The 11,569-nt window shown below is 57.7% G+C and overlaps 1 protein-coding gene across 1 annotated transcript; it reads right to left on the bottom strand.

The window, feature by feature from the left end:
- Positions 1 to 55: 55 nt before the first annotated feature.
- SHOX (short stature homeobox) lies at positions 56 to 10,417 on the bottom strand (the record flags this gene model as incomplete). The annotated part of the gene is made up of 5 exons (XM_023198021.1): positions 10,141 to 10,417; positions 6,452 to 6,660; positions 1,474 to 1,531; positions 1,265 to 1,353; positions 56 to 274 (listed from the first exon to the last, which is right to left on the bottom strand). Coding segments are annotated over exons 1-5 (852 nt in total), but the record flags the coding sequence as incomplete, so codon positions are not given.
- Positions 10,418 to 11,569: the final 1,152 nt, after the last annotated feature.

The following is an 11,569-nucleotide window of genomic DNA, read 5'->3' as shown; positions in this document are numbered from 1 at the left end:
CCAGGTCTCCAAGCCTCTCCCAGGACGCCAGGTCCCCAAGGCTCTCCCGGGTCACCAGGTCCCCAAGGCTCTCCTGGGACACCAGGTCCCCAAGCCTCTCACAGGACAGCAGGTCCCCAAGGTTCTCCCGGATCACCAGGTCTCCAAGCCTCTCCCAGGACACCAGGTCCCCAAGCCTCTCCCGGGACGCCAGGTCCCCAAGGCTCTCCCGGGTAACCAGGTCCGCAAGCCTCTCCCGGCGACACCAGGTCCCCAGAGCTCCGGTGCACAAAACCTGGCAGGCCTGCGGCCTCTAACGGCCTAATTTCACTGGGTCCTGCCGTCGGCAAGAGAAGGTACAAGAAGTGGGCTCGGTCCCCCACCTCAAAGCCAGGTACCCAGCTGTCCCCTTGGAATAAAACGGTCAAGAACAGAGGCCACGCGTCCGCCCTGCCAGAGCCCCCCAACCCCGTTCCGCCCGCGCATGATCCCGACCCCCAGATTAGGGACCGATGGGGGCGCAGGGGCGCTGGGCTGCGTTCAGGCAGGGCACACCTGGGCGCTGCGCTCTCTCGTCCTGGGACCATGCACCCTCCTTCCACACAATTTCCCGCTTCCCCCCATCCCATCTCCAGACCAAGCCAGAGCAGGGGGCCCCTTTGGGACGTTTGGGCTCCGCGACCGACCCCCCCCTCCACACTCCCTGGAAGCCGCAAATCCACGCTGGGAACCCAAACGCTGCTCACTCCAAAGTCAGCTGGGAGCTGAGTAGGGGGTCTCCAGCTCGGAGGTGCAGAGCCCGGGGTCCAGGCAGACGCTGCAGGCCCTCGGACACCCGGGGCGGGGGGGTGGTGAAAAGGGAGTGGATGTCTATTCCACCTCTGGTATCGAGGCGCAGGCATCCCAGCCTTCTTAACCAGGCAGCAAGCAGGTGTGCACCAGCACTCCCAGCTAAGTTTTGTGTTTTTAGTAGAGACGGGATTTCACCACGTGGGCCAAGGCTGGTCTCGAACGCCTGACCTCAGGTGATCCACCTGCCTCGGCCTCCGAAAGTGCTGGGATGACAGGCGTGAGCCACCCTGCCTGGCCCAGCCTGATTTAATACGTGTCAAGGTGCCTGTAAATGCCTCCTTGGAAAAGCCACTGATTTTTTTTCTGAGGGCCGGCTGAGAAGTCTGCAGGGGGAGGGAGGGGCTGGGAGTATCAGGATGGGGGAGCAAGTAGGGGAAAAGGGGAGGGGGTGGCGGGTCCCCCGGGATCTTCAGAGGAAGAAAAACCGAGCTACCTGTTGGAAAGGCATCCTTAAGGCTCCCATGTTCACGTAAGGTGCCACCCGGCAGGCGTCTAGGTGATTGGCGGTGCCTAAGATGACGCCTGTGGAGAAGGGAGGAGGTGTCAGTGTGGTGGTCCTGGGTGCAGTCAGCACCTCATTACCCCCCATCCATCCTCAAGCAGGTGCCCCCAGCTTCAGGTCCCCCCAGTCCCAACACCCACCTTTATGCATCTGATTCTCCTGTTTGCGGCACTTGGCTCTCCGGTTCTGGAACCAAACCTTGTGGGGGAAGCAGAAAGAGATGTGGGATCCTGCGAACCCAGCCCAGCCTCGCCAGGGAGGACCTTCCTGTGAGGGTGAACCAAGCACTTTGCACCTCTAGGAGTCCAGAAGTGACCAGTGGGGGTCCCCAGTCCCTCGCCGCCCCTCTGTCTCCAACCCTGCATAACTGGCCACCCAGAACTGGAAACTGGGTTTTGTTTTTTTTGTGTGTTTTGATTTTTGTTTTTGAGACACAGTCTTGCTCTGTCACCCAGGCTGCAGTGCAGTGGCGTTATCTCAGCTCACTGCAACCTCCTCCTCCCAGGTTCAAGCAATTCTCCAGTCTCAGCCTCCCAAATAGCTGGGACTACAGGCATCCACCACCAGGCCAGGCTAATTTTTGTATTTTTAGTAGAGACGGGGTTTCTCCATGTTGGCCAGGCTGGTCTCGAACTCCTGACCTCAAGCGATCCACCCACCTCGGCCTCCCAAAGTGCTGGGATAACAGGAATGAGCCTGAACACCAGCCTAGAACTGGAAATTGGGTTTTGTTTTTTGTTTTGTTTTTGAGACAGACTCTTGCTCTCTGGACCAGGCTAGACTGCAGTGGTGCAATCTCGCCTTACTGCAACCTCCTCCTCCCAGGTTCAAGCAATTCTCCAGTCTCAGCCTCCCAAATAGCTGGGACTACAGGCATCCACCACCAGGCCAGGCTAATTTTGTATTTTTAGTAGAGACGGGGTTTCACCATGTTGGCCAGGCTGGTCTCGAACTCCTGACCTCAAGCGATCCACCCGCCTGGGCCTCCCAAAGTGCTGGGACGACAGGCGTGAGCCACGGCGCCCGGCCTACAACTGCAAAAGGTTAAAGCTCTCCCTGCCCCGCCTCAGTGAGACCTGTCCATCGTCACTGATGAATTTAAGTCGAACAAATGAGTTCTGAGACGGTGGAAGTGGACTCTGGAACTTTCCAGCATTCGGTGTGGGCACCCATCCCCAACTCCTGTACACCCTGTCGGAGAACGTGACTTGCCACCTTCAGACTTTAGCCACCAAGGTCGAGGAGGCCACCAGATGGCCAAAGGGCTCCAAATGCAGCGTCTTCTCCAATCTAACCCTGGACACACCAAGCCCAGAAAACGTCTTGCCTTCCTCGGCCTCCTCGGAAGCCCTGGGCAGCTGATGGGGTCCCGCGCATATGACCAAGGGTTACGCACATCCCGGAGAGGGACCCCAAGAATGGCAGGCTTTGCCACAGCGGCCAGAGGGGCATTTGGCTACTTTGAGGACTTCGGAGTGTTGGGGGAAGCTATGAAGAAGTTGAGTGCAACAGAGCAGGGGACCCCCAGGAGGCTGGAGAAATCCACACAGGTCTCATGTTAATATTTGAGGACGAATTCCGCCTCCTCTCACCTCCTACCAGCCTCCTCCGCTCTCCCAGGATGGACAGTCCCCTCCTCCACAGCCAGACCAGCTGGGGGAACGCAGGGAGCTTAGGCTACGCCTAGTACTGTGGACCCCTCCCCGTCCCCTCCCCCACCACCGCCTCCCTGACAGTCTGAGTCGCTTAATTCCTCCTAACAGGTTTTCCGTGGCAGGTCCACCTGCACCCTGACGGACACGGCCGTCACTGCCTAGGAGAAATAATTCAGAGAAACAATTCGCACAAAGACCGACGTCCTCAGCCAAGGTGGTGAGCAACCCGGTAGCTCCAGCTCTTGTGGGCAAAAGACGTACTCGGTCCGCAGGCACCAGACCCCACTGTGCAGGGCCTGGGGGGCCGGTGCACCTAGGAAGGCCACAGTCTCTACAACACCACGTGCATTTGGGTCTGGAACCCAAGACCGAGCCTCCCGCCCACCTTCCAATGTGGGTCCTGCCAGGCTGCGACGCTCCTAGAAAACCTGATCCTGTGTCCCAGCAAAGTCATCTTCCTTCACCGCCTCCCCAAAAAAGGCCCCCGCCTGGGGCTGAGACTGAAATTCACACACAACCGCTCTCCCCCTTTTCCAAAGCCGCCCTTCAGACCTGCACCTGCAGGGGACTGCGAATGTGCCGGTCAAAGCTCCCGGTACACTCAGCCTGTCTCCTACACGGTCCGGAAAGCCAGCCAGCCACCCCAAAGTCTCTGGAAGAGGGCATTTAAATAAAAACAAAAAAACAAACACGCAAGAAACCCCCACAGAATCCTATTGAAACCTGGAAAGCCTCGTTCCACACGGGGAGGAGAAAAAAAAAAAAAAAAAAAGATGATGAAGAATAAAAGTGATGAATTAGCTGCCGCGTTAAGTGCTAATAAATCAGTCTTGGAGTGATTCACGATCAATTCCAATTAGGCCTGAATATGGTAAGTGAAGTGGGTGACACTGGTTTAGACAGTTATTTCTTCATTAAGGACCGCTCGCTGCTTTCCTTCACAAACGCTGTCCTTTTGATTTCCATTACAGACATTGAATAATGACATTTAATTTAGCTCTGCGCCATAAAGCCGAAGATATTTGTTGTAATTAAATTACCGCCTGCCCCTCACCGCGGTCTCATAAGTTTCGATTAGAACCCTGACAGCTGGGTGATATGACTTTGCAGGGCGACGCTAAAAATAAAAGGTTAATCGGGTACAGCTTCCATCGGATGCTCAATTTATTTACAGCAAATTTCCACCCTAAATTGAAACGCGATCCGCTCGCAGCACGGGACGGGCTGTACTGGAAGAGATTATCCAACCATTCGCACAGAGACACGGGATGAAAATCTAGTTCATTTTGTGTCCCGTCCCCGTCCTTCCACGGGACGTCCGTGTTTGAACTAATTGATTTTTATGACGACTCCAAGCCCGCCTGCCTTTACGAGACGATGATGTTTTCCCCCGCGGCGAGAGAGAAAATGATGTGTTTTATCCTCTTCCCATGTTTGTTTTTATGATTATTTACCGTCGTTAAATTTTCATGCCACCCCTGAATCGATAACCCCTGGCTTCTCCCCCCCGCATCTGTCTTTATTTTAGGGCGCGCTCAGGGGGGTCTGTACACACCCCACCGAGCAATTTCCTGCGACTGGACTGAGGTGCGAGTCGGTAATAGACTACGGAAAGAAATAGTGTGGAATTAAATTACAAGTAATTTATTTTTATCGAAACAGTACATCAAGGGCCGGGATACACTACGGATCCCAGGCACCGCAGACACCAGGAGATGACATAAACTTGGTGTCCCCTTTAGCGAAACTTTAATCTTTTCATTAATTTATCCCGGGCCGTCCCATCCATCTTCTGCGAGAGGGGTGGACAGCAAGGAAAGCCGTCCTGACAAGGGGCACCGTCCTTCTGAATCACCAAAACGTCTCCCCATCCTGGGCTGTATCGTTTTTTGGGGGGGAGGGGGACTACAGTTCTCAGAAAAGAGGCCTGGGGACTGTTTATTTAATGGTAAGGATCCTAGGGAGGCCTTTTAAACGCAGCCACAGGGAAAGACGGAGGAGAATCAGGAGCCAAAGTGTATTTTTTAAATGAAAGAGGTTATACAGCACCGTGCGTCAAACACAAGTGCATCTTCATCTGCTCAAGTTTTGTGTCTGAATGTGTGGACCGATAACGGATCCCACGGGAAGCGAAGGGAACCAGGGACCAAAACATATATATATATGTGTGTGTGTGTGTGTATACACGTATATATTTAAATTCAAGATCTTGTAAAACACTCTGCATCAAACGCATGTGTACGTTCGTCTCCTAAGCAAAATCCAGGCAAAGCGGTGTTTGAAACGTGTTGACCTCATCACCAATCCTACGGGACTGGTCTTTGAACGCCTGGTCTCCTTTGCTTTTGAACGCCTTGGGCTTTGTAATCGGTCTCTCCCTGGTCGGCAATCTTAATTTCATTTATTTTTGAACGGGTGTCTCTCTCTGTCTCTGCCTCCCGGCCTTTCTGTCCTGCCCAGAACCAGGAGAAAGGGACTAGACGACTTGATCTTCCAGGGGAAGCTGTCCTGTCAGGCAGTGGCTGGAAAAAAGCTATTTGGAGACTCTCCCACCAGCACCCAGAAAATAAATTCATACCTTTAACTTAATGTTTACAACGCCCAGTAAGCCTCTGCCCGCGCGTCCCTCTGCGCACACCCAAGGCCTCCCCCGACCCCGGGTGCCTCGTCTGAGGGGACTCCGTGACTTAGCGCGCTCCTTGGGGAGCCCCCCGTGCCCCGCTAATGGTCTGTGCTCATCCAGATGCGCAACGTGCTCCTGCGCTCCCCACAGCCGGAGGGAGGAGGGGGTGGTATGTAGCAGAGCACTTGGCTGGAGAGGGGAGGAGGGAGACAGAAACAACGGGGCTAAAAGAGGAGGAAAGGGAGGACCCTATTTCTGACCACCTAGGAGCAGAGGCCACCCCTCTCCTTTCACCCTAAGGAAGCCTTTTCGATGCAGCCACGCGGGAAGACGCAAAGGCATCAGGGGCCAACAGATACATTTTTTTCAATGAAAGATCTGGTAAAACGCTCTGCATGAACCGTATCTGTAGCTTCATCTCCTAAGTCAAATCGAGGGAAATTTTGTTTGCATGTGTGGACTCTTATTACCAACCCCACGGGAACCGAAGGGCATCAGGGGGCCGATATGCGGGCTCGCTGGGTGGGTTTGCACCAAGGACAAATATATATAATACATACAATATATATATTTGTATAACATATATATTTATTTGCGATGTGTCTCACATATGTATGTATATTTGTTTGCCTTTGGTGCAAACGAATCCAATGAGCTCATTCTACAGGCCTCAGGCGTCTCCAAAAGCCCAGGAGCCCCAGCCCGCCCCACACCCCAACCTCCCCGCGCTCCGGGAAGAGGCCGGCGGCCCGGGGCGCAGGTGGATGTACGCGTGGTGCCGTGCGCTCCCGAAGACCAGGCGATGGCTCCGCCCCCCCCCCCCCCACCCGGGGTTCCTACCTGCACGCGCGCCTCGGAAAGCCCCAGGCGCTGGCTGAGCTCCTCGCGCATGAAGGCGTCGGGGTAATGGGTCTCGTCGAAGAGCCGCTCCAGCTCGTTGAGCTGCTCCAGCGTGAAGTTGGTACGGCTGCGCCTCTGTTTCAGCTTCGTCTGCCCGTCCTCGTCCTCCGACTTCACGTCCTCGCGCTTCTCTTTGCATTCGTAAATCCCTGCGTGGCGGGCGGAGGGCACAGGGCTGAGGCCGGGAGCGCCTCGCCAAAGGCCCCCGGGGTCCCCTCCGCCCGCGCCCGCCTCCCCCAGCACGGCCCGCGGGGTTCTCCGCGCAGGCAGAACGTGGCGCGCAGTGCGGGGAGGTTTTGCGCCACGTGGCGAACCCCTTCGTGCCTCCCGCGGTGGAAAGTTGGGGGGGGGGGTGGCCTGAAAACCAAATGCTCCTTGACGCAAAATCTGCGTGGGGTCCCTAAGGCAAAAGCCGGGGAGAGAAGAACTCGCTTCTTTCCCAACAACCTGGGCTTTGCAGGAACGTCGTTTTCTTGGCCTCGCTTCCCAATCGTTTCCTCAATTATCCACTTCCCCGCTGTTGACATAACCTAACCTTTTTTTTTTTTTTTGGGGAGTGGGGTGTCACATTCTATTTTTAAGGGAAAGAATTTGAGGAAGAGCTGCCAACGGTGGAGTCCCCGGCGGGGCGCCCGGGAAGGACACTGGGAGGGCCCGGGGCGGGTGGCAGAGTCTAGACCCACGGAGAGAGACGCTATGGCCACCGCTGTAGCGCAGTGGGGCTGGGGGGGTCCCTCCGGGATTTGGCGGAGCAAGGGGCCCCTACCCAGAGCCTATTTCTGACCAGCACGCACCCACCCACCAGGGTGCCAAAAACGGCACTTTCTCATCTCCAATAATGGTGACCCGTCTGTCTGTGCAGGGGGGGCGTCAGAAGGGCTGAAAAGTCAGCCCTCAAGCGTTTCCAGGTGAAAAGACTTTCCTTCCCAATTTTTTACACATCCAGCCCCTGACCAAGTTCAGGGGTTTAAATAAAACGGGTCTCCCTCGCTCCCCTTCAACCCAGGGCTGGTGGAAGTGGCATCTCCAACGGCCCTTCTGTTCCTATCTCGGGCCTGCTGGGCGCAGGTTGAAAGCACCCCACGCCCGAATGACATGTTCCCTGGTGTCACGGGTATAAGGGGCTGACATTTGCAAGTTCAGCCTGGAAACAGTCTCCAAGAAGCACTGCAACCAAGAAACTTGCAAAGCTGACAAATCCAACGTGTCTACAAAGGAACAGGGGAAACGCTAGTACCCTGTTCTGTCTTTTCCTTCCTTCCACCACCCACACCAGGGCTCCCCACCCCGCCCCCAGCTGGATTCAGTCCTAGACACTTATTCCAACGTGGAATTCCCATTTTCTTTCACCTCCTGAAAGGCACGTGCCTGCAAGAACACTCCATTCCTTCCCGCAAGCGAATCGTTTCCTGGAGACGGCCCCGGCTCTCCCTGCTTGGTTTCACTAAGTCTGAACACGCCACGAATTGAGCCCAGCTGACAAACTGGCCTTCAAAGTCCTTCAAGCACCCGCAGGCTTTGCGAACCCCACGGGCTCCCAGGCTCAGCGGGGACGCGCTGTTCTCAAAAACTCTGGGCTCCCCCGGGGAGCACCACCGTCTCTCCTGCCCTCCAACCTCCATGTAAGGTGGATCTGATGAAGAAATACCAGCACGGGTTGCAGTCGTGCCCGGGGGACTTTTTGCACCCAGCGAAGGGCAAAGGGTAGCCGGGATTCTCTGTCTCCTCTCCTGTGGCCCTGGGTCGTTGGCCTGGTCTTTATTTTCATCTCACCTTTGAAAGACCTGGAGGACACTTTGCTGTCCCCGGTCCATGGCCAGGGGGAGAAGAGAGAGGAGGCTAGAGGCGGAAATCAGGGTCTCGGGCGGACGGTTAAAAAGCCACGCCACAGAACCGGCCTGCTGGGTACTGCACAACCCTCTTAAATTAAACGCAGGCCCTCAAGTCGCTCCCAGCCTTGGGTCCAGGAAGGCCAACTCTCTCTAGATGAATTCCAGCGCTGGGTGGCCCCTCGCAGCAGTGTGTAGGGACGACCCCTTAAGGTAAGGCAGGCTGGGCTCCTGCGTCTTAGAGGGACAGAAACCCGGGACTGCTTTGTACACCGGAGCCACAGCTTTGTGCTTTGACAAAGTCAGGACGTCGGGAAGCAGGATCTGGTCGATCCTAAGAGAACAAGGCGAATTCCCCTAGAACGGTGCCACTGCACACCCAAGATGCAGGGTCCCGGAGAGCAGGTAGCCCCCGCCAGAGTCTCAGGAACAATTACCTTTGGCGAATTCACCCCCTCGCACCTCAACTCTGGGTATCAGCCAAAGCCCAGACTGGATTTTCTACCTCTTTGTACTGGAAACGTGATAGACCCTCCTAGCCGTCTCCAGCTGCGCCTCTGACACAGCCATGGCCCATTTTCTTCTTAAGAGGGACGGCGCCCAGTCGTCTTCTTTGTACACAGATCCACAGGTCCAGACACTCTGTCTGAGCCTCTTCCTCCTTGATGTTTCCACCACGGGGCGATCCGCCCCTGAGGTTTCAGGACGAAAAGGCCAGAAGGGAGCCCCGGGGCCCGGTCTGTGCTCCCCTCTCCCGGCACAACCGGCTGCGCTCTGACAGCCTTGAGTGAGGACGCGCCGCGAAGCCAGCAGCTTCCCCGGGCCCCTCGCCTGTCCCATCCAGATCTCGGTCACCTGCGGGCCGGGGAGTGGATTTTATGGATCCACCCAAAACAAGCCTTGAGATTCAAAGGAAAAAATATAAATGCAGAAAATGTTCCTTCAAGGAAACAGAAGCGAGCTGACCCGGGGCCTTCCCGTCGTCTCCTACCAGGCAGCCTCCAGTCTTCCCGTGATCTCGGGGAGCCGGGCGGGCGCTGAGCGCTGGGAAGACGCGTGGAGACAGCTCCTCTCTGCGTCTGGGTGACCGTAAATACAAGCCAGGAAGGCAGAGACACAAAATCCACATCCTAAGCTACCAGGCCCCAGGCCGGGCATGAGGGCTCGCGTCTGTCATCCCAGCACTTTGGGAGGCCGAGGCGGGTGGATCAACCTGAGGTCAGGAGTTCGAGACCAGCCTGACCAACACGGTGAAACCCCGTCTCTGCTAAAAACACAAAAATTAGCCAGGCGTGGCGGCGGGTTCCTGTCATCCCAGCTACTCGGGAGGCTGAGGCAAGAGAATCACTTGCACCCGGGAGGCGGAGGCTGCAGTGAGCCGAGACTGCGCCGTGGCACTCCGGCCCGGGCGACAGAGCGAGACTCCGTGTCAAAAAAAAAAAAGGAAAAAAATGAAAAAGATATCTCAGGCAGAGCCACCCGAATCCACCCCAGCCCGGGACCCTCCCGTGTCGGCGTCCACGCCCCCGGCCCCCGCTCCGACCTTCCCCGGGTCCCCCCCACATCTCCCACCCAGCACCCCCGGCCGGTCTCCCGGAGACTCTTCCCCGCGTCTCTGGTCGGGTCCACTCCTGCCTTCCTTTCTTTCTTAGGCAAAGCCTGGCGGGCCCGGGCCTTACCCTGGCGATCCGAGCGCCGCCAATGTGCAGAGCGAGGGGCGCGCGGGGCCGAGTCCGCGGCGAGGAGGCGCCGAACCCCAGGAGGGGCCCCCCGGAGCCGCCGGGGCGCAGACGATCTTACCTTCTGCTCCTCTCGCGGTGCCGAATTCTTTTAGTTTCTCCTTGTCATTGTCTACGTGGTCCTTGAACAAATGCACCGGGCAGTGGCCGCCGCCCTCCGCGAGGTCCTGGAGGCTGGAATCCGACGTCCCCAGCTCCCGGGAGCGCGCCAGTCCGCTCTCCAAAACTTCCCGGTACGTAATGGAATCCTTCTTGCCGCCGCCGCCGCCGCCGCCGCCGTTACCCTCCTTGCTTTTCTGGTCAAAAGACTTGGATACAAAAGCCGTGAGTTCTTCCATGGCTGGGGCCGGGGGGCTGTGGCGAGGAGCCGGGGCGGGTGTGGGTGCGCGCGTCTCCCCGCGCGCGGAGAGGACGGCCCGTGCGCGCGGGTGGATCACCAGCGCTGTTATTTACGCCTTTCCATTGGAAATCTCACTATTTATACGCGTCGACCTCGCCCAGCCCCCCCTCACGCGCTGCCTGTCTGGTGCAATTACGGGTCTCCGGGCTCCGCGGCGGACGCACGCAGAGACGCTTGTCTCTCCCCCACCCCTCCCCAGGCCGGCAATTGGTTTTCTTCTCATTTCATCACTGTTTGGCGTCCGTACACCTCGGTGCGAAGAGGCGAAGATCGCATTTTGGGAAGGGAGACCGCGCGCGCGCGCAGGATGGGGGCGCAGGCGCCCGAGTCCCCCCCACACACAGGTTTACCCCGCGTTCTCTCCGCAGAACTGCAGCTTTTTCCTCCCGAGAGAGACCGAGCGACCAGGAGTTCACGGCTGGAGAGAGGAGGGTCCCGCAGCCGTCCGGCCCCCCTCGCTCCCTGGAGGAGAGACCCGAGCCCGTGCGCCTGGAGCGTTCCTGGAAGCGCCCGGGGCGCGCCGGGGCGGAGATGGCGACAGGGGGGACCCGGGCGCCCGGGACGCGCGATCTTGGGAGAGGATGAGCTCCAAGTTGGTGGCGGCGCGCGCTTGGATGGAGGGATGGTGAGATGGAACGCAGCTGGAGGATCCGCTGAAGTGAGAAAACGGGGCCGGGGGTCCCCAAAAACCTAGACGCGGGCGCCTGGGAGGCGGTGGCGGAGGCCCTGGATCCCCGGGGCCGCCTCCCCCGGTCTCCAGCGCCCGCAGAAAGAAGCCCAGGTTCCCCCACGGAGATCCGGTTGGTAAAAGATCAATTCTTTCCGCAGGCGCCAGACCCCGGCAGACCCCGGAGCGAGGCCTCCACCCTTAGCCCCGCGCTGTCACCCTGGCGTCTGGGGTATTTACTGCGGGAGGGGGAAAAACTACTTGGGATTTTGGTTTTCATGGCGGGATGTGCTCCTGCTCGCTCCCTCCTGCCTCTCGCTATTGAATGCGCTTTGGGGGAAGCCGGTGTTCGCCGTCGCGATCTGAAATTCGTTTTCCAAGTCCTGGAAACCAAGCGCGCCACGGTTCCTGCCAAGGACCTTC

This window comes from Piliocolobus tephrosceles, unplaced genomic scaffold, assembly GCF_002776525.5.
Source record: "Piliocolobus tephrosceles isolate RC106 unplaced genomic scaffold, ASM277652v3 unscaffolded_30391, whole genome shotgun sequence".
NCBI lineage: Eukaryota > Metazoa > Chordata > Mammalia > Primates > Cercopithecidae > Piliocolobus > Piliocolobus tephrosceles.
Note: the sequence above shows the minus strand (reverse complement) of the source record. Positions and strands in the feature narration are given on the sequence as shown.